The sequence below is a fragment of the Hyla sarda genome, chromosome 9 (genome assembly GCF_029499605.1).
Source record: "Hyla sarda isolate aHylSar1 chromosome 9, aHylSar1.hap1, whole genome shotgun sequence".
Taxonomy (NCBI): domain Eukaryota; kingdom Metazoa; phylum Chordata; class Amphibia; order Anura; family Hylidae; genus Hyla; species Hyla sarda.
The window spans coordinates 144819116-144842777 of record NC_079197.1 but is presented as its reverse complement, the minus strand read 5'-3'; the positions used below and the strand labels follow the sequence as shown (position 1 = coordinate 144842777).

Below are 23662 nucleotides of genomic sequence, written 5' to 3'. Positions count from 1 at the left end.
CTAGTACACCTCCTGTATATGAGGGAACTACAACATTCAATGTTCTACCATATAAATACAAATACTAAAAGTAATATAGTTTGGGAGTTGATGGGGTGTATGAATTATGTTTATCCCTTCTCTGTAATGTACTACATACTTCCACAGGTAGACTGGTTAGTTAGGTTTTTCTTAATCTTTTAAGCCTATAGTTCAATGAGTCAGTCACGGCAGTGCGATTGAATGATCCACAAAGAACTGGGTTCACCTGTTAAATAAACATCTGAGCGTCTAATTATCAATCAGGTATCAAGTACAAGGAGTACAGCCCTCTTGAGGGATCCTACCTATAAATAGTGGTGATCCATCTCGTGCTACATTTAATTTAGAGGAACGTTATAGAAATGGAGTACATCGGAGCCACTACTTTATTACTATTTTTATGTATTTTCTTTATTATTCTGAGCATAATACAAGTCAGAAAAGGGACAAGCAAAGGAAAATTACCCCCTGGACCGGCGCCATTGCCTATCCTGGGAAACATCCTTCAGCTCAATGGCAAAGAAGTGTTTAAGTCATTCAAACAGGTAGGTAAGTCCAGACTACAATAAGGATGTAGAGAATGTAAGAGACTCCGAATTTGTAGGTGTATAGACTTGCAGAATATGAGACAAATGATGCAATGCAATAACATTAGGTTGTTTATTAGTCAAAGAATTGACAAAAAGTTAAAGGGGTATTCCAGGCAAAACCTTTTATATATATATATATATATATATATATATCAACTGTCTCCGGAAAGTTAGATTTATAAATTACTTCTATTAAAAAATCTTAATCCTTCCAATAGTTATTAGCTTCTGAAGTTTTCTGTCTAACTGCTCAATGATGATGTCACGTCCCGGGAGCTGTGCATGATGGGAGAATATCCCCATAGGAACTGCACAGCTCCCGGGACGTGAGTCATCAGAGAGCAGTTAGACAGAAAACAACAACTCAACTTCAGAAGCTAATAATTATTGGAAGGATTAAGATTTTTTTTATAGAAGTAATTTACAAATCTGTTTAACTTTCTGGAGCCAGTTGATATATAAAAAAAAGTTTTGGCCTGGAATACCCCTTTAAATATAAAAAGTAGAAGTCCCCATCTGCTTGAGCATAGGTATGTAACTATAGAGGGTACTTTCTCACAGGGGTCTTGATGCCAATCTGCCCCATATGACATCATATTAGGGGTAAAAAAAAACTCCAGTTTCCTGCTACCTTAATAGTCTTCAAGCAAAAATGACTTTGGAAACAGGAAATATTTTATTTGCCAAACAAATGGCCAATATTATTTAGACCCTCAGTCTTCATGACGTGTTAGGCTGCATACACTACAGCAGTGTTTTCAAGCAGTGTGCCGATGCAATGTACAGAAAACACTGCCCTACACATGGTAACATTTCAACAGCAAATATAGCGTATGATTAGAAAATATAGTGTATGATCATAGCAATGTTGATATGTAATTTGTTTAAGGAGTTACTTGACTTAAAAACATTGAGAACCTCCAAAAGCAGAAAAAATCAATCCCATGCTAATGGTAAATATGATATACACCAACTGGACTAGAGTATTCACACCCAACAATGCAAAATAAATGACATGAAAGAAATCTTTATTAGCAAATGCAATAAATATAAAATCACATTAAAGGTACATAGACACCAGGACACACATAGGACAATTTGTATGACAAAAGGAACACAAACAATGGACCCTGGGGTATAAAAGTATGACAAGTAAATGAGACATTGCCCAAAATACAGGAAGGCAAAAGTTATACTTCTTAAACCCACTATGTCAATGTGACCACTACTCTGCTGAATAATGCAAACTAAACCCAGAGGGGACAAAAGGAACAAAAAACCCTAATGTCATGTGTGAAGCCAGATCCATATATACATACCCTAACATGTTTCACCGCTGGAGCTTCATCGGGGGTGTCATCATTGAGAATCTACAGCCTAGACGAGTCGACTTATACAAGATGTGTTACTAATGTAGTCATACAGTATATATATATATATATACAGTGTGACTCACCAGTAATTCCTTTAGTATCTTTATTCCCCGAAGAGGTAAAACATTTCATTCCATTTCATATCAACGCTGTCCAGATACCAAGGACCTGGTTGCTCAATGCTCTTTTGTTAAAGTGTTCTTTTCCCAAGCCTGTTTGCATTAGGAAAAGAGCACTGAGCAACCAAGCCCTCAGCGTCTGCACGGAGTTAATATGAAATGGAAATGTTTTACCACTTCATGGAATAAAGATACTTGAAGAACTACTGGTGAGTCACTGCCCTCTTTTTCTTCTTGCGCAGCTAATGTACGTACGGATTATTCAGCTGTTTGAGGGTTAACAGCATCACACATCTTTACTGTCGCTTCTCCACGGTTGGTGGTGTCCAGACAGAGTAGTGCCGGTTGCTTGGTTTAAAATTCATGGGTCATTATACAGTGTATACAGTCTATACACAGCAGGACCAAATTATGTACTCAAAGTACTAAATAAATACACCTCATCAGAAGGAGAGATCTGTCTACAGCAGCTAATAATAGTAGTTAAATAAAAAACAAACTAACAAAAACCACTAAAAACTATGACGTGGATGTTAAATTACCGTAAAAGACGCACTTTTTCTTCCCCAAAACTGGGGAATACACAAATATGGTAAATACACATTAAACCCTTTCCTATCGGGTCAGTACCGGCGGCCATCAACGGCCGGGACCCGCGGCTAATACAGGACATCACAGATCGCGGTGATGCCCTGTATTAACCCTTCAGACGCGGCGATCAAACCTGAAGTGAAAGTGACACTAACCCGGCAGCTCAGTCGGGCTGTTCGGGACCGCTGCGGTGAAATCGCGGCATCCTGAACAGCTTACAGGACACCGGGAGGGACCTTACCTGCCTCCTCGGTGTCTGCTCCGTGCCGGGATCCCCTGCATGGCCGGCGCTCTCCTCCGTCGTCATCACGTCGTCGCGCACGCCGTCCCTTCATTCAATAGGAGCGGAGCGATGTGATGGCGGCGACGGAGAGCGAGGATACCGGGCAGCAGAGACGTTCCGGAGTGACGGGGAAACCCCGGGGACACGGTGACAGCGATGGAGGGCGACATCCAGGGCAGCGGTGACGGGTTCGGAGCAGCGGGGACACGTGAGTATTATCTCCCATACCAGTGGTCTTCAACCTGCGGACCTCCAGATGTTGCAAAACTACAACTCCCAGCATGCCCGGACAGCCGTTGGCTGTCCGGGCATGCTGGGAGTTGTAGTTTTGCAACATCTGGAGGTCCGCAGGTTGAAGATCACTGTCCTATACTTTACATTGTATTTGGTTCAGAATCTTTTTTTTTCTAGATTTTCACCCTTTAAAATTTGGTGCGTCTTATATGCCGGAGCGTCTTATATGGCGAAAAATACGGTAACAATTTCCTCGTTTTAAAAAAAGTGATGGGGAATTATTATTATTGAAACCCAGACGTTTTTCTAGGGTTGTGAGACACAGATCTGACACAGAGCCAAAATTGTTCCTCACATGCGCCAGAAAATAAGACTGAAACCCAGAGCCTACAGTTTGCAGTAGAGACTGACAAAAGGGGGCGTGTCCTCAGTTAGGTTTACAAAACCATCAGATTTATCATTATAACCCTACACAAAGTGTCAGTTCAGAATCCACATAGGATTCCTAGTTTTAGTGTAGGGAATATAGGGAAATTGACCTTTTTTTTTATTTAATTTTTTTAATACTACTACTATCGTTGAAAAATGGGAAAAGAGGAAAAATGGGAAAAGAGGAAAAACATTTATTTAGTTTAATTTCAATAAATGTAACCCCCTAAGTGGCTAATTTCCAAGTGGTGCAATTTTTTTTTTTTTTTTTTTAATTATTTGAGGAATTATCTTTTGTGCCCTGTAGATTTTTTGGGGGTCCTGTGTAAAGGAAAAGTTGTCCAGTTTACCATAGCAACCAATCAGATCGCTTCTTTTATTTTTCAGAAGTCTTTAAAAAAAAAAAAAAAAGTAGGGATCTGATTGGTTGCTATGGGCAACTGGTCAACTTTTCCTCAGCACATGTTTTGATAAATCTTATAAAAAAAATTATTTTTACTGTATGGTGCATTGTATAAATTTAAAATTCATATAAGGAATGACTAAAGTGCATTTTTTTCTATTTCCACAACATACAAAATATCAATACTGATCAAGGCATCGGCAGCGGTTCCAGTGGATGATCTGATCGCCCATGGCACAGCCTTGGGGATCAGATCAGCCATGATGGTGGACGGAGGAACCTTCACCTGCCTCCGGCCATCATCATGGGGTCTTCTTCTTCTCTCTAACAGACCAGAGAAGTTGATCACCGATAACACTGATATGCATATGCATAGCACTGATCAGTATCTGCAAACTAAAGATTGCAAAAAATAGTTCCCTGCCTAAAAAAAGTTTTAAAGTAAATAAGCCCCTCCCCCAATAAAAAAATCTTTTTCCTCTTTTCCCATTTTTCAAAAAACAAATAAAAAATATAAATCAATCAACATATTTGTTATCACCACATGTGCAAATGTCAGATTTATTAACCAATATTTATGTCCCATTACGGAACTATTTATAGCTTGTCCTCAGTGTACAGAGCCCTGCTTGTCCTCAGTGCACAGAGCCCTGCTTGTCCTCAGTGTACAGAGCCCTGCTTGTCCTCAGTGTACAGAGCCCTGCTTGTCCTCAGTGTACAGAGCCCTGCTTGTCCTCAGTGTACAGAGCCCTGCTTGTCCTCAGTTCACAGAGCCCTACCTGTCCACCCACACTTCCTGTATTTGGACTCCTTACAGAGACATACATACAATAGCTGTAGGAACAGAAATATACACATTATTTAACCAATGTGTTTTACAAATGTACATATAAAGGTATTATCTACATTATGTAAAAAGTTTTTGTTAACGACAGTTACACTTTAAAGGGTTAAAGTTAAAGAATCAAATGTTTCACTGTGGCTGTCACATTCTTAGACGGTATAGTCTCAGTTAAGACCATCTACCTGTGCCAGAATTTTTCACCAATTTCAGTTTTGACTTTGCAGTGGGAACTGATTTATAAAGTACAAATGTCACACAGAAAGTCGTTAACCCTTCCAAAACACTGCACATATACACCTGCCTGGACCTGGCTTACAAAATTGCCTTTGCAGAGCATGATTTCATATTCTCCACCGGGAGTCAACTGGCAAATCATGGCTTCCGGCAGGGAATATGAAATGACGATGTCAAGATGGGGTGGGAGGGGATGCGTAGATGTGAAAAAAAAGGCCTGGGCTGCCATCACTCCACAGCCTCCTGGGACTCCCACAGGTGTAAAGGTGCTGGAGGGGCCAGGTAATGTGTAGCAGCTAACCCTCAGCACTGCGGTACTACTACTCACAACATGGAACAGAGTCTTTTTCATTATATGAGTAGTAGTAGTACCGCAGTGCTAAGGGGCAGCAGATATGGCTCCTGCACATCACTCGGCCCCTCCAACACCTCTACACTACCCGACTCTGGGTGTACCGAGCGACTGTTGAGTGTTGTCAGCCTGGACTCGTTTTTTCATTTTATCGCGTTACTCCCCCATCAACAGCACTGTTATTTCATATTACCTGCTAGGAGCCGTGGTTGGTCGGCACCAATTAACCAGTCACAGCTCCTGGCGAAGAATATGAAATTACACCACCCACTCTGCCAGCTCTGGCCTAGTACTGCTGAGCGGGTGCTATAGATATTGTGGGCAGTGTGATCGCAACATCTATAGTGTGACAGAGGGAGGGGACTCCCTCTGCTCTTCATCAGCACCCCTACGCCTATGGTAGCCATGGCAACCAGACATCTGACAATGGCCTCAGTTGTCATGGCTACAAAAGCCGATCAGACTTTTTTTTTTTTTTCACATTTTCTTTTCACTTTTTCAAATTTTTTTATATTTTAACTTTTTTAATTTTTTCCCGCTTTTCACTTTTTTATGCGCTTATAATACAGTGCACTACACATCTATACTGCACTGTATTATGCCTATGCATAAAAAAAGAAAAAGTAGAAAATGTGAAAAATGGGACAAATTGTAAAAAATTTGAAAAAAAATCTACCGTAATTAAAAATTAAAAACTGTTAAAAAAACTGAAAAAACTGAAAAAAAAACTGAAAAAATAAATGTGAAAAAATATGGTGTTCTGAATATTTTTTTGTTGTTTGCTTATGTGCGCCAAATTTATCAACCCCCTGTAATAGTATGATAAATATGTCGCATATAAGCAAAACCAAAGCAAAATAGAAGACTTTAAAATTCACTTTCCAAAAACAACAATGATAAATCTCCCCCCATAGTGTCCAAAATAAATAGTTACTTATCTTTTTCATAGATTTTATCATTACCCCAATAAACTTACTCTGAGGCTAAATCCACACTGCCGTTCTGGGACTGTTCTGTTTTTTTTTTTTTTTTTTTTTTTTTTGTGCCGAATGGACCTAAAACAGGTCCAAACGGATCCCATTGACCTAAATGGGCTTCGTCAGGGATCTGGTATTTTACTGGAATTGAGCAGAGAGAAAAAATACAGGACATACACTATTTTTTTCTCCACTCAACTCCCATTGTTCCAGCGGACTGGCCGTCTGAGCTCTCTTTACCGAAGCACAACAGCAGTGTAAATGAGCCCTTAGCCATAACTTTTCCTTAGTACTTATTAAACGGGTACTCCACCACCCCAACATCATGCCCCACTGCCACAGCATCACACCATGCCCCCTCAATACAAGTCCATAGGAGGGGGCATGGCAGCTGCCACGCCCCCTCCCATAGACTTTCATTGAAAGGGTGCGGTGTGACGTCACAACCCCTGCAACCCGCACCCAGCGTTTGGAACAAAATGTTCTGAACGTTAGGGCAGTGGAGTACCCCTACATCTCTATAGTACACATACATCTCTATACCTGGCGTATGTGCTTTATATACCTGACTCTGTTTTTGACTCTTTATATACCTGACTTTTTAAATACCTGTGGTCAGACAGAAATGAACTACATAACTTCCTCTGAAGCATACAGCAGCTGATAAGTACTGGAAGGACTAAGAAGTAATTTACAAATCTTTTTAACTTTCTCGCATCAGTTGATTTAAAAAAAAAAAAATTCCAACCGAGTACCCCTTAAAGCACTCAGGGATTTTCCATTTTTTCCCCCTATAGACCCCCATATGAGGGCTTGTTTTATGCGCCACCAATTGTACTAGTAATGACATCACTCATTTCACCACAAAATATATAGTTAAAGCACAAAATAAAATTATTTGTGGGACTTAATTTAAAACAACAAAAAAAAAAACATTTTGCAACTACTGTTTTTTTTTTTTAAGCAGTGCACTCTTTGGTACAAATGGATTTCACTACTTTTAAGCATAATTATTTTTCTACAAAAAGTTATAGTTTTTTAAAATTGTCCTCTTCTGACCCCTATTACTTTTTTATTTTTCCGTATACGCGGATATATGAGGGCTAATTTTTCTGCGTGTTTTCGAGTGTTTATTGGTACTTTTATTGTTTAGATGGGACTTTATAATCCCTTTTTATTTTTTATATATGAAGATATAAGAATCGACCAAAAATCTGCAATTCGAGACTTTGGTATTTTTTAAGTTTACGATATTCACCGTGCGGTTTCATGAACTTTATAAATTATTATAGGTGTATGTTCATAATTCCTTCTAATGACGGTGGTTAACCGCTAAAAATGGGTTGAGGAGGGAACGCAACAGCGTTTTTAAAGGGAACCAATCATCAGATTTTACACTATATAACAAAGCATTATATGGGGTAAAATCTTTCTTCTCACCATCCCCGGGGGATGCTCCTGCCCCCAGGGATGGTGAGGATATGAACTTATAAACTAGTCACCGTGGCCGTATCGCTCTGATCACTGAACAGAGGGATCAGAGCGATAATGTGGCCCGTCAATCAAGCAGAGGGGGCGTCGCTGCCGGACGAAGAACAGGACTAGGTCAGAGGAGCTCCCCGCCCAGGGGACTACTTACGGCTGCGGTGGTGACTACTTTATAAGTTCATATCCTCACTATCCCTGGGGGCAGGAGCATCCCCCGGGGATGGTGAGGATAAAGATTGTTACGCCGAGCGCTCCGGGTCCCTGCTCCTCCCCGGAGCCCTCGCGGCGTTCTCTTCTCTGCAGCGCCCCGGTCACACCCGCTGACCGGGAGCGCTGCACTGTCACTGACGGCAGGGATGCGATCCGCGTAGCGGGACGCGCCCGCCCGCGGGTCGCATCCCAATCCACTCACCTGTCCTGTTCCCCGGCTGTCACGTCCCGGCGCGCGTGGCCCCGCTTTCTAGGGCGTGCGCGCGTGCACCGGCTCTCTGAGATTTAAAGGGTCAGTGCACCATTAATTGGTGCCTGGCCCAATCAGTGTCAATCACTTCCCATTCCTATAAAAACCCACTTCCCCTTCCTGTCCTTGCCGGTTCTTGTTGCCTTAGTGCCCTGAGAAAGCGTTTTAGTGTGTTCCCAAGCCTGTGTACCCAGACCTTCTGCTGTTGCCCCTGACTATGACTCTTGCTGCCTGCCCTGACCTTCTGCTACGTCCGACCTTGCTCTTGCCTTGTCCCTGTGTACCGCGCCTGTCTCAGGTGTCAGTGGGGTTGAGCCGCTATCGGGTGGAACGACCTGGGGGTTACCTGCCGCTGCAAGTCCATCCCGCTTTGCAGCGGGCTCTGGTGAAAACCAGTAACCCCTTAGATTCCGTTCCCCTGGTACGGCCCACGCCATGACCTCACTGACACAGAGGATCCACCTCCAGTGTCCTCGCTGCATACCAGTCCGGATCCTGACAAAAATTTTACCCTATATAACGCTTTGCCAAGCGTTATATAGGGTAAAATCTGATGATTGGTTCCCTTTAACAAATGTGTGTACTGAGGACTGCAACCCCAATTCTACATATCACTAGCATCAATTGTGGCATCTACACTGTATAGCAACACCATGAATACTAGGTTACAGTCACAGGATTTATATTAGATAACAATCAAAGTTAAGTTTCTGGGGAAGTCTCATCACAGGGATCTTTGTGCCTTCGACTGTTTGTCTGAGGTTTTTGAGTTTGTGCCCACATATTGCCAGCCTGTGGGGTCACCTTCCCTCCTCCTATGTTCACAGGTTGCATTACTGCTGCAATTTATTTAAAAAAAATCATAACTGCAGTGAAACTACACCATTTTTGCTGCGATTTTACAAAAAAATCGCATTGCTAATGCAGCCTGTGAACCCCAGGAGGGGAAGTTACCCCACTGGGTTGCATGACACAGTGCCAAATTCCTACTCACCGATATCACCCTCACATGAAGTGGCCCACTCTGCAGTGTTCCTAGGAGGCCTTTCAGTTCTCGGGCCTCCTTCATCTTACTTTTGCTGGGGGTGGAGCCAAATCTGAGGGACAATTCATCCCTGCGCTGCTGCTGCCTGTCTTTTTAAATATTCGGCAGAGCAGGAGCAGTAAAATCATTCAGGAGGGAAATGTGTATCATCCCTTGTGGTGTCACCCCGCTCAAGGGTGTCCGCACCACCTAGCAACGCCACTGCTCAGAGTAGGATCAAAATGACTTCCATTGGTCAAGAATCCATACCTGCATCTGGCCTGGAGTATGAGTTAAAAAAAAAAAAAATCTCAAGAACACTTACCATGAAATTATTCTATTTCACAGTCAGTTAAAAAATTGGGAAATTACCAAGTGAACAGAAAGGACCAATTTTCTTCTCCCCCTTCTGTAACATTAACCTCAGTGATATGTTCATGGTGTTTATCTAAGTTGGATGGTTAGTTCATTGTAGAATGTAACAATCCAATTGCGTTAATCTGTTTGGCTTCTCTCCCCATTAGCTGAGTGAAAAGTATGGACCGGTATATACTATCCACATGGGCATGGATCCTGTTGTGGTTTTGTGCAGTTGCGATGCAGTGAAGGAAGCTCTAATGGACAATGCAGAGGACTTCGGTGTCAGGGGGCACATGCCAATTCTGGACAGGATAAGTTGCGGAGGGCATGGTAAGGATCAAGACTGGATTTTGTTTATATCAATAGTGTATAACTAACAGATGGTTAATGTAATGTCCTGACTTGCTTAATCATAGTACGGGAACATGAGGTTTCACTAAAATGCAAACTCAACATGATCTCATTCAAGTTGGGGTGGCTACCTGTACTCAAAATAACAGGAATGGAGAAGAAGAAGCCACCCAGTCCATTGGCTCCCTAGGATAAACCCCCATAGTATATCTCATACAGGTATAGGACATCAGACACAATGTTACTTGACAACCCATCGTTGTGTCTTACCTGTCATTTTTATTTACCAGGAAACAGGTTTCCACCCAATGACTACAGGTTGCCTTCTTAAAAAGTGTTACGTATTTACATTTCTTGCCAAAAGTAGAAAGAAAATACCATTTGAGGAAATAAGGCACTGGTACTGGTTTGCGGAGCCCTCACTTGTGCTGTGTTGACAGTGGCCTTCACTGTCATGTAGTCGCATTCAGGGGTAGGAGTTTTCTTGAATAAGATTGCAATGAGTTGGCAATTAGATTTAAAGGGGTACTCCACTGGAAAACATTTTTTTTTTTTTAAATCAACTGGTGCTAGAAAGTTAAACAGATTTGTAAATGAAAATATTTACCCAAAAACCTCAAGGAGAGTGTGTGAAATTTTTGATAATTAATAGAACAGATCGTGCTTCAATTACCGTATTTTTCGCCGTATAAGACGCACTTTTTCTTCCCCAAAACTGGGGGGAAAAAGTCGGTGCGTCTTATACGGCGAATACACCCCTTTCGCGGCGGTCCCTGCAGCCATCAACGGCCGGGACCCGCGGCTAATACAGGACATCACCGATCGCAGTGATGCCCTGTATTAATCCTTCAGACGCGGCGATCAAGGCTGACCGCCGCGTCTGAAGGGAAAGTGACACTAACCCGGCTGTTCAGTCGAGCTGTTCGGGACCGCCGCGGCGGTCCCGAACAACCCGACTAAATAGCCGGGTTAGTGCTTACAGGACACCGGGAGGGACCTTACCTGCCTCCTCAGTGTCTTCTCCGTTCAGGGATCCCCTGTATGGCCGACGCTCTCCTTCCTCGTCATCACGTCGTCGCGTACGTGCGTCGGCGTGCGTAACGACGTGATGGCGGCGACGGAGAGCGAGGATACCCGGCCGGCAGCAGAGATGTTCCAGAGCGACAGGGACATGGTGACAGCGATGGAGCGACATCCAGGGCAGCGGTGACGGGTCCGGAGCGGCGGGGACACGTGAGTATTACCTCCTATGCAGTGGTCTTCAATCTGCGGACCTCCAGATGTTGCAAAACTACAACTCCCAGCATGCCCGGACAGCCGTTGGCTGTCCGGGCATGCTGGGAGTTGTAGTTTTGCGACATCTGGAGGTCCACAGGTTGAAGACCACTATTGGGTTCAAAATTTTTATTTTTTTAGATTTTGCCCCTTAAAAATTGGGTGCGTCTTATACGCCGGTGCGTCCTATAGGACGAAAAATATGGTAACAGTTGTATTTATTACAATATCACATTAATAATAAAAATAGTAGTAATATTAAGAAGATCCCCTTACAGGGCCCTATGGGGGGGGGGGGGGATCTGGAAGTACAATATAAAATTTACTAAAATAATTACTGATGCCACTAATGTGCGTTCACTTGTTAAATGGATATATAGATATACATGACAAATGAATGGTTCACTGTAGAATGATACAAATAACAGGTGGTATATAGTAATGTATCAAGATTATTTCTCAATGAGAATCAATGGCAGTTAATATGAAACAAAGTTACAATATTGTCCTCTAATATGAGAAGTGGGGCAGAGTAGACCAACCAACACTTCTCATATTAGAGGACAATATTGTAACATTGTTTCATATTAACTGCCATTGATTCTCATTGAGAAATAATCTTGATACATTACTATATACCAACTGTTATTTGTATCATTCTACAGTGAACCATTCATTTGTCATATATATCTATATATCCATTTACCAAGTGAACGCACATTAGTGGCATCAGTAATTATTTTAGTAAATTTTATATTGTACTTCCAGATCCCCCCCCCCCCCCCATAGGGCCCTGCAAGGGGATCTTCTTAATATTACTACTATTTTTATTATTAATGTGATATTGTAATAAATACAAGTGTTAATTGAAGCACGGTCTGTTCTATTATCAAAAATTTCATACACTCTCCTTGAGGTTTTTGGGTAAATATTTTTGCTACTGAATTCTTTCTCTTTACACCTAGGGTATAGGTGCTCACCCAATCTAACCTCGGATTAGTGTATTAATTGTGAGCTGCACTTACCTTTTTCTTTTTTAAGATTTGTAAATGACATCTATTAAAAAATCTTAAACCTTCCAGTACTTATTAGCTGCTGTATACTACAGAGGAAGTTCTTTTCTTTTTGAATTTCCTTACTGTCTGACCACAGTGCTCTCTGCTGACACCTCTATCCATATCAGGAACTGTCCAGAGCAGGATAGATTTGCTATGGGGATTTGCTCCTGCTCTGGAAAGTTCCTAAAATGGACAAAGGTGTCAGCAGAGAGCACTGTGGTCAGACAGACAGGAAATTTAAAAAAGAAAAGAACTTCCTGTGGAGCATGCAGCAGCTGATAAGTACTAGAAGGATTAAGATTTTTTTTTATAGAAGTAATTTACTAATCTGTTTAGCTTTCGTGCACCAGTTGCTTAAAAAATAAAATCAATTGATTTAAAAAAAATTCCAGTGGAGTACCCCTTTAAGGCCCTTTTAATGCAGGCCAGTTATTGGGCAAATTAATGATCCTAGGAATAAACGCCCTATGTAAAAGGGCAAACAAGCGATCAGTTGATGAACGAGCTACCGCTTGTTACTAGTCTGATTGGTTCTTTTGTGCGACCATTTAAATTGCCATTATCGGTCGCACATGTCCCTAATCCAAATGGCTGCACAAATGATCCAGCGATCATTCATGGGGCCTGGTCATGTGATTGATCCCTTATGGTAGGATTCACATTAACAATTCCATTTATAGACTGTTTTGGTCATTTTTAAGCATATCCTGTCATTTTAAATATTTTTCCAGGGGTGGTAGGCAGTAATGGGGAACGCTGGAAACAACTACGCCGCTTCTCTCTGATGACATTAAGGAACTTTGGGATGGGTAAAAGGAGCATTGAAGAGAGAATTCAAGAAGAGGCCCAGTTCCTTACAGAAGAATTCCGAAAGACCAAATGTGAGAACTAAATCAAAACATACTGCGCATTATTAGAGAAAATATGTATCAAGTCTTCTTTTGGTCTCAGTTATTGAGAATAAAAATACAACAATTAAAACAGGCCTACAAGAGCTAGAAAAAAGAGATGCAAGTGTTTTTTGTTTTTTATGTAACTATGTACATTTAAATATATTATAAAACATTTCAGTTTTTATCCCAAACAATAGAACAGAGACAACTGACATTTCCTATTTTCTTTATTTTAAATGTATGCTTAACTGTGTAGACTGGGATAGCATGAGCAGTCATTGGAGGGTAGGTGAGTTAATGACATTTCTTTTGAACTGACAAAGGCCTAGATGGGGTAAGGTAACACTGTACAAACCGAAATAAGTTCTGCAAGCAGTTCACATGTTACTACTTCATAGCAGCGACTAGAATTTAGTGAGCCGAGCCCATAGAAACGGGATTGGATCTGAACATTTCGTAGTGTTCAGGGCTCGCCACAATTTCGAACATTGCCAGGTTCTGCTCCCGCTGAACCTGTCAATTTTGGATCTGAGCTGTGCCCACAGCTAGACAGCTGCAAGTACAGCTCATGCTTTAACCCCTTGCTAGGCTGAGCGCTATGCTTTCAGCCCAGCAGAGTTAGAGCTACTGAAATTAAAACAACTTTTGACATGTCAATTAGACATTTAAAAGTTGTTTTGATTGCAGCTGGTCTTAGTTCTGAGACCTGCTGCGATCCTGAATTGCAGCCAGGGAAATTAACGGCCTTGCACTTTGCTTCCTCTGCCAGCCGGGGGGGAGCTCAGCAAGGCCCACTTCACCAGCCTGTCATTAACATTGTTTCTTGCTGAACAGTCCAGCAAAGAAAGGGTCAATTAGCGCTACTGAGCACTAATTAATTCTTTTGGGGGGGTTGTATATACTGTAGTATACAGCCTTTGCTGTATACTGTATGCAGTTTTTAGCATGGCTTTTTGTTTTTGAAAGGCATGTTAAAAATGTATAATGTGAACAGGCCCTTGTGTTCCCAAACAGAGAGCCTCCAGCTGTTGTTAAACTAAAACTGCCATTATTCCCAGACAACCAAAGGCTGTCTGAGAATGATAAGAGTAGTAGTTTAGCAACAGCGAGCCTCCAGCTAGACTGGAGGCTCGCTGTTGCTTAACAACAACTCCTCTGGAAAATGTACTAACCCATTTTTTGTGTTCTTTTCTTCTCGTTTCAGATCTGTGCATGCAGAGGACTACTTCAGATTCGGTGGACTACGTCAATGACCTGCATTTTTTTTTTGTTTAAATGAAATGGTTAAGAAGGGCTTGTGGTGGGGGAGTGTTTTTTGTGTCATGTTTTTTTTTAATTGATTTTACAGGCTTAGTAGTGGAAGCCGTCTCATAGACGGAATCCATTACTAAGCCACGGCTTAGTGTTAGCACCAAAAACAGCTAGCACTTACCCCCAATTATTACCCCAATACCTATCACCACAGGGGCGTCGGGAACAGCCAGTACCAACAGGCCCTCCTCAGCCTAGGTGGTAACAGGCTGACATTATTTAGGCTGGGGAGGGCCAGTAACAATGGTCCTCGACCACCCTGGTAACGTCAGGCTGTTGTTGTTTGGTTGGTATCTTGCTAAGAATGGAAATACAAGGAACTACGTTTTTATTTAAAAAAATTCATAAAAAAAAGAAAAATGTGTGTTGTTCCCTACATTTTGTTTTTCAGCAAGATACACCAACCAAACAGCAACAGCCTGACATTATAAGAGGGGGGGGGGCGAGGACCATTGTTGCTGGCTCTCTCCAGCCTAAATAATGTAAACCTGTTACCGCCTAGGCCCAGGAGGGCATTTTTGACACTGTGGGCCTGTTAGTACTGGCTCTTCCCAGCACTCCTGTAGCTGTGGATACCAGGGTAATGATTGGTGGTTAGTGCTAGATGTTTTTGGGGCTCATGCTAAGTCTCAGCTTAGAAATGGAGTCCGTCTATGAGATGGCTTCCCCTACTAAGCCTGTAAAATCAATAAAAAAAAAAAAAAAACAAGATACATGTTTTAACAAATTTATTACAAAATCAATCCCCCACCACAAGCCCTCGTTAACCATTTTATTTAAATAATTTAAAAAAAATGCAGGTCATCAACGTAGTCCACCGAATCCTAAGTAGTTCTCTGCATACAGGGATCTGAGATGAGAAGAAAAGAAAACCACAAAAAATTGATTAGTGCATTTAGGGTGCTCTCCCTGGGGAGAGCATCTATTAAGTAGTGTGTTCCCAAACAGGGAGCCTCCATCTGTTGTTCTACTATAACTGCCATTATTCCCAGACAGCCAAAGGCTGTCTGCGAATGATGGGAGTTGAAGTCAAGCAAAAGCGAGCCTCAATTTTAGCTGGATGCTTGCTGTTGCTAAACTCCTACTCCCATCATTCTCAAACAGCCGTTGGCTGTCTGGGAATATTGGTGGTTGTAGTTTAACAACAGCTGGAGGCTCCTTGTTTGGGAACACAAGGGTCTGTTCACATTAATACATTTTACATTCCTTTTAAAAACAAAAAGGCAAGCTAAAAACGCACAGATGCATGTGAACAGACCCAAACTTACCAATCTTTTTCTTAGTCCCTGTGTTAATGTCAAGTATGAAATATCTACATGCTGTGACTTTATTTACTTCACCAATTTCTTTCAGATGTACAATGTCTATCCTAAAGTTATGGGAAAGATCCCAGGGCCTCATCAAAAAATGTTCAATTCAGTAGATGGTATTCAGGAATTTATTACGCAACGTGTAAAAATGCATAAGGAAACTCTGGATCTCAACAATCCTCGGGATTTCATTGACTGCTTCCTCATTAAAATGGAACAGGTAGGTTGGTTCCATGCATGTAGTGAAGATAGTATTAGCAAGGCAAGTACCCCAAGGCTTAGATACCTGAAGGCATTAACAAACCTGTAGAAGACTGAGGCTGCTGAATTGTTTCCTTGGATGTAGGAAAATCTAACTATGTCTATATGTTACATGATTTAAAAAACATACAGTATATACAAAAATTCTGCGGCCAACAAGCTGGACACATTCTAGGGCCAAACCCTTCCCCCCTAGCTATACACATGCCTTCAAGGGACATAAATATAGAAAAACAGACAATGCCAGACATCTACGTCTTGTACAAAGATCTTTTGCTCCTCAGCATATTAAAGACATATAAAACAGATCTTAAGTATACTATTTGGTCAAAAGGTCCAAGCCCGCTCACCATGCCATGGCCATCTGGGTAGAGCGGGTCCCTAATTTGAAATGGCGTAGTGTTCTGTAACAACCAGTGCCCATAGGAGGAACAGTCTGATGGTTGAGCAGTCCCACTGGGTAAGTGAGCTTTGCCATTTGTTCACACTGGTGCGGGGCTGTGTGCTTGACATTGTTGCCATGTCTGTAGGGTGGTGAAGCCCAGAGCCAGGGTCTAAGTTGAGCCCATGGTTAGCCAGCCCATCTTCTCTTATTTTCCATACTGTTGCTGATTGTATACCAATACATAAACTTTAAAAGGTACAGATGGAGTGAATAACAGAGTATGGACCGTCTAAACCTGGGCTCTTTCCAACCTGGGGAATACCGACTGGGCTCTGGGTATCATTTACAAAAAGGCTTATATCCTGGCGCTGGAAAAGCCTATTTAATCATGACAACTGGCCTTATCTAGCTGTGTTTTCCTGCTGAAAGGTCCACTTTAGGCAGGGCCAGCCCTACCATGGGACCCGATGGGACCATTGGTCCCAGACGGCACTTTGCAGAGGCGGCACTTTGCTGCCCTTTTTTATTTATTTTTTGCCGTCGTGGTCCAGGCAGCCAGGAGCTTCTGCTCCTCCCCTAAGCTCTCCAAAGATCTCCGAAGCTAGATCTGGGGGTAGGGCAGAGCAAAGACAGAGCAGGGGGAGAGAGTACATGCACGCCTCCCTCATCTCACCTCCCTCTTCTCCGCCTGCCTTTGGAGAATGTAGGTTTGCACGGGCAGAGCAGGGGGAGAGAAGAGGTACATATGACTCCCTCCTCATCTTCCCTTCTCAGCCCCACCTGCGTTCTTTGCGTTGTACACAGCACATTCATAGAAATCAGCCCTTGGAGTTTTTCCTCGCCTTTGTAGCCCGTGCAAACCTGTGTTCGGAGAATGCAGGTGGGGCTGAGAAGGGAAGATGAGGAGGGAGTCATATGTACCTCCTCTCTCCCCCTGCTCTGCCTGTGCAAACCTGCGTTCTCCAAAGACATTTCAATCTTGGCCCAGGCAGCACAATGTCTTGGGCCAACCCTGACATTAGGAGTTACTTCATACATGTACAACTGAATTTTTTATTCACAGGAAAAGAACATTCCTGAAACTGAGTTTCATATGGAAGGCATTGTCAATACAACATTTGATTTGTTTGGTGCTGGGACTGAAACTGTTAGCACAACACTGCGTTACGGATTGATGATTCTCCTTAAGCACCCAGATGTTGAAGGTGGGTAAAATGCTTGAAATACTAATGAGCTTCAACTCTTAAATAAAGAGGTTCTCTTAACAAAAGGGGCCCCCACTGCACCCCTGCAGCAGCTCCAGCACAGAAGCAGAAGACTGCTGTTAAAACAGCAGTCTTCTGCTTCTGTACATACAGTACACAAATACTGTACGTAATGTGCAGGCTACAGGAGTCTCCTGCTCCAGTATGTACATTACGCATATTGCACCCGCAATTTATGTAAGGAGCACAGACTTAAGCTGGAGGCCGTGTGATGATGTCATTTCCTCTTGTGGCCTGCCAGAGAAGTACTGCGCTGATCCATAGAATCCAGGGAGCCCAGCTTCAATACAGGATCAGCGGAAAGGTGAGTGGGCATTACCTACTGGGGGGGGGGGCACTATCTACCTGGGGGCATTATCCATCTGGGGGAATTACCTACCTGGGGACACTATCTACCTTAGGGGCACTAACTATACCTAGGGGGACATTATCTACTGGGGACATTACCTACTGAGGGCATTACCAATTACTACCTACTGGGAGCTCTATCTACCTGGGAGGCACAATCTACCTGGGGGCACTATCTACCTACTGGGGGCACTGTCTACTGGGGGCATTACATACTGGAGGCATTACCCATTACCTACATATTGGGGCTTCACCTACCTACTTGGGGCATTACTTACCTATCTACTGGGAGCATTACCGACCGTCTGGGGGCTTCTACCTTAAAGGGGGGATTATTTACCTACTAGGAAAGGGGAAATTACCTAACAACACACTTATCTACTCCCTCATACTGCAGGGCACCTAGTAGGGAATTATTTGGGGTGCTGAGAGTAGGGAACAGGTGGGCAATGTGCTGAAAAGTGTGGAGCCTTATATGTTTGTTGTCTGGCAGATTCAGTGGAGATCATGGATACAAGAAGTCATGGATACAAGAAGACTTCATGGTGGTCTGAGCCTGATACAGAAGAAAGGACAAGAGATCAATTCCAAGAAGATGTCTCATTAGATGTAACTGCACTGCAATCACTTATATGGTCTGCAATGCTTGTGTAGAGCCGGGGCTTTGTATAGGGGTATTGTTCTATGGTCACTGGTTTTTTATACTATGTGGGGGTCACTATGTGGGGGTAATGGTAGTGGTTATGGTGTGGTGGTATTATTCTCCCTTGGAGAATAATACAGGATTTGATCAGTAACAGTACGATGGTAATATGTATGGTGATAATATTCCTCCTTGTATACTGGTATTATTGGTCTCAGTATACAGGATTTTGAAGGTAACAATATGATGGTATGTATGGTGAGATTTCCTCCTTCCTTCCTCACTGAAATAAATGGTTCTTGTTTTTCTTGTACTGTGTTTTTAAAAAAGTTTTTTTTTTTGTAGACAGGGTAGATTGTGGGCGGGCCCTGGGGCGGGCCACAGGGGGGGCAGGCCTTGATCTGTGCAAGGGCCCCAACATTTCTGATGGCAACTCTGTACAGGGCACCGACACGCCCCCTCAGTGCCACTCTATTGGAGAGCTGGAGATTGCCAAGTGCAGAGCTCCGGCTCTTCCATAGAGCTGCATTGAGGAGGCGTGTCGGCCGCCGTATCGTGCGGTGGTCGAACACGTCCCATTCAGGAGGAGAGCTCGGGCCCATGCTGGAGATCGCAGCAGCCGGATCCCCCTTGATCTGATACTTATACTTATGATAGGGGATACATTTTTATATACCGGAGTTCTCCTTTAATCTAATTCAAAAGGTGTAGAATTATGGCATGAATGCTTCTCTTCAAGTTGCCTGTATGTTCATACCCACAATCGCCCTTAATTCCTACAGAAAGCATCCATCAAGAGATTGACAAAGTCATTGGAAGAAACAGGGCTCCGTGTATAGAAGATCGCTCTCGTATGCCCTATACGGATGCTGTAATCCATGAAATTCAAAGATTTATTGACCTCTTACCATTGGGTATCCCACACAAAGTAGCGCGGGACCTGAAGTTTAGAGATTTTTTTATTCCTAAGGTAAAGCTGTGCTGTCCTCTGTGCTTTAGTAAAAAAAAAAAATAGCTAATAAGAAAAAACACTATCAGACCTCAAAAGTATCTTGAGAAAGAATATAAAGAAAGAAATGTAACTATATAAGTCACTCAATTGTTCTTCTTAGGGTACAACCATCTACCCCTTGCTCAGTTCTGTTCTACGAGATCCAAAGCAGTTTAAATACCCAAATGAGTTCAATCCGGGACATTTCTTAAATGATCAAGGGAAGTTCAGGAAAAATGATGGATTCATGCCATTCTCTTCAGGTAAGTGCTTGGAGTGTTACTACCATGAAACAAAGACGTTTAAGAAATTTTTGACCTTTGTATTTACGGGTAGAGATGAGTAAGTCTGACAACACTTATTTGGTAAATCTTTATTGGTTCTTTTTTGGTTTGGATCTTAGTTCGATTTTGGAAATGCCCTCATTGCCCCTGCAAATTATGTACAGAAGAAGGGACTCCTGTTAAAGGTAGTCCCTGCTCCTGTACAGTACACTGAGTGGCTTGGCCAGATGCAGAGCATGAGCGCAGAGAGTGGAAGCTGTGATGCATATGGCATCACCGCTTATCTCCAGACTGCTTAGCGTACAGAACAAATGTAAAATAAATTACAAATATTTTTTTATTGTGTTGTGCAATCCATATCAAATCCAATTTGTGGCAAATCAATTCATTTATCTCTATTAATGCACATAAGTATTTTGCAGGTTTAGTTAAAAATACTTTAAGGGTAGACACTCCATAAAGTAATAGGTCCAATTTTTATTTCTCTATAGAATTTTTGAACATTCTTCTCATTGCTTTAAAAACCCACATATTTAATAGTCTGTGTTATGGTCCGTACAAATTGTACTATAGATAAGTGTGTAACTAGTGCTAAAGAATAAAAAAATATTCCTATCCAATATTAAATTCCATTTTCCACTTTGGTGCATCTAATTTATATTTAGCAAAGTATGAGAAAGAGTATGAGAAAGAATGTTCAACAAGTTCACTTGAAATTGATTTAGTCCGACGCAAAATAACACTTGTATCCAAAGAAAAGAATACCTAAAAATATAAAATTTCTGAGGAAACTTGATTCAATAGGGAAACAATAACCAATGGGCCCTACTGATTTCAAAACATGGAAAAAAAGGGGTAGTTAAAGGGGTAGTCTGCTCCTAGACATCTTATCCCCTAGCCAAAGGATAGGGGATAAGATGTCTGATCGTGGGGTCTTGCCGCTGGGACCCCTGCGATCTCTGTGCAGCACCCGGCATTTATTTAGAACGCTGGGTGTGGGCGGTCGTGACATCACGCCATGCCCCCTCAATGCAAGTCTATGCATAAACTTGCATTGAGGGGGCATGACTGTGATGTCATGGCCCCCGCCGCCTGCTCCTAGCATTCGGAACAAAATGTTCAGAACGCTGGGGCAGCGGAGTACCCCTTTAACCACCTCCAGCAGCAAGATGAGCTCAGCTCCTTTTTCTCTTAAAGGGAAATTCTGATAAAAATAAAATCTGCTCCTACCCCCCCAACAAACTGCACCCTATGCAATTGTCTTTTCTGGTCCTGCCCCTGATATAAACTGGTACATTAAGTACTGTTAACAATTTGAACTAAAACTTGTAATATTTACAACTACAGACAAATAGTTGTTGATTTCCCTACAGGAAAACGAATCTGTCTCGGAGAAGGCCTCGCAAGAATGGAGCTCTTCCTGTTTTTCACCACCATCTTACAGAACTTCACTCTTCAGTCACACGTGGACAAAGAAGAAATAGACTTAACACCATTATTGAGTGGATTTGGAAATTATCCTCATCATTACCAGCTGTCCTTCATCCCACGCTGATTCATTTGAATACATTTTTAAGTCAAATTGATTTTTACCTTTTGCCATGTAGGAGAACAAATATTATGTCAACATATTGCCAACAGCTGCACATGGTAAACCTCTCGAATGATGATGATGGCCGGCTGGAGAATGGAACATTACCACCCGCTTTCCCAGCTCAGGCGTGAGACCCGTTGCGATCATCAAATTTTTATCTGTCTGAGCAACATGTCAAAAGTTGTTTCTCATGACAGTAACACTATAAAACCTCAATTACCACCAATACTATACTGTATGTCACTGAAGTGCAATATGCTCAGCACAAAAATAGTCCACCTTGCATAAAGAGCATGTACTTAAGCTAAAGTACCCGAGTGATTAAAGGGTACTCTGCCCCTACACATCTTATCCACTATGCAAAGGATAGGGGATAAGATATCTGATCACAGGGGTCCCGCCGCTGGGGACCCCCGCGTTCTCAGTAGCCACACCCTGCCATCATCATAGCATAAAGGAAAATCTCTGTGCATGATGACGGGGCGATACAGGGGCCGGAGCACCGTGACATCACAGCTCCGGCCCCTCGTGACATCACACCCCCTCCCATAGACTTGTATTGAGCGGGCGGGACGTGACGGCACGAGGGTCCAGAGCTGTATCGCCCCATCATCACGCACAGAGATTTTCCTCTGTGCTGTGATGACGGCAGGGTGCCGATACTGAGAATGCGGGATCCCCAGTGGCGGGATCCCCAGCAGCGGGACACCCGCGATCAGACATCTTATCCCCTACCCTTTGGATAGGGGATAAGATGTCTAGGGGTGGAGTACCTCTTTAAGAAAATGGGTCATACAGCACAGTAATACCACCACAACCACAAATCAAATATACACAAAAGAATGACAGAAAGCCAGATAGCCAGAGGAGAGTATAGAACTGGGAGCCTACACTGGCAAATGACAGTGAGTATAGTGTGGGCCTAGGCAGCCTAATGTAGCCAGTTAAAAAACTGTAGGCCTACTCTAAACCTAAGCGGAGTGGTTGCCCTAAAAATCCGCTGCTCCTCCCGCAGGACTCTTCTCCACCCAAAATTATGTAGATTCACTTTGCATTTTCTTAATTGCTAAAAAACACGTCTAGTTTGGTAGCAGTCTTATTTTGCTGCATTTTCCCACCTGCCTAAAACTTTTGGACAGTACAGTGCTCCTTCAAATTCAGGGCCGCCATCGTGGGGGTGGGGGTGGAGGTGGCTAGTACAGCCAGTAAGGGGCCCGAGCTCCAAGGCGGACCCGGGCCCCCACTGTACCCACCTGCAGTAGCCGCAGCATACCGCTGTTTAAACAGCAGTCTCCTACTCCTGAACGTACAAGAGCATATACTTATGCTGCAGGCCAGGTGATGACATAATTTCATTGCATGGCCTGCCTAAAAAGGGTGGTCCAGCACTGTAACCAACCCCTAACTCTCCTGTATGGCCATTAACGCTAAGGGAGTGATAACTATCTGACTAGATGTGTACTATCTAACTAGAATGGATTCTATCCAAACACCTATAAGTGTAGGTCTCTTGTAATGGTGTAAAGTCTCAAATAATGTAATATCAGACATAATGGATTTTACAATCACCCCCCTTAGGCTGCATTCACACCACATTTCATCCATACGAAGACCAGATCTGGCTGGGAGATGGGAAAACAGGGGGCTCCCACATCCGAGCTGGACCCGGTCCCCATCTCATTCATTTGAAAGAGCCGACTGGAGTCATATAGTGACTCCGGTCAGCTAATTTTTGCCCCATATCTGGATTTCTGGCCAAACTGAAAACTCTGGCATGCTGCGGTTTTCAGAAAAAATGAGCCGACCGGAGTCAGTATCTGACTCCAGTCGGCTCTTTCAAATGAATGAGATGGGGGCCGCGTCTGGCTGGGATACGGAAGCGCCTGGTTTTCCCATCTCCCAGCCAAATCC

The 23662-nt window shown here is 42.8% G+C and overlaps 1 protein-coding gene across 1 annotated transcript; it reads left to right on the top strand.

The window, feature by feature from the left end:
- The first annotated feature begins 478 nt into the window (after positions 1-478).
- On the top strand, positions 479-22106 carry LOC130291934 (cytochrome P450 2C16-like). Its single transcript, XM_056541363.1, has 9 exons — positions 479-566; positions 9947-10112; positions 13198-13347; positions 13616-13644; positions 16024-16200; positions 17690-17831; positions 19665-19852; positions 19995-20136; positions 21531-22106. The coding sequence occupies exons 2-9, from the start codon at positions 9983-9985 to the stop codon at positions 21710-21712; spliced, it is 1140 nt and encodes a 379-aa protein (XP_056397338.1). The 5' UTR covers positions 479-566; positions 9947-9982; the 3' UTR covers positions 21713-22106.
- The last annotated feature ends 1556 nt before the right edge of the window (positions 22107-23662 follow it).

Coding starts and splice junctions, on each gene's coding strand:
- LOC130291934 (XM_056541363.1), top strand. CDS start 9,983: ATGGGCATGGATCCTGTTGTGGTTTTGTGCAGTTGCGATGCAGTGAAG. Junction 16,201..17,689: donor TCCTCATTAAAATGGAACAG/GTAGGTTGGTTC, acceptor TTTTATTCACAG/GAAAAGAACATTCCTGAAAC. Junction 19,853..19,994: donor GAGATTTTTTTATTCCTAAG/GTAAAGCTGTGC, acceptor TGTTCTTCTTAG/GGTACAACCATCTACCCCTT.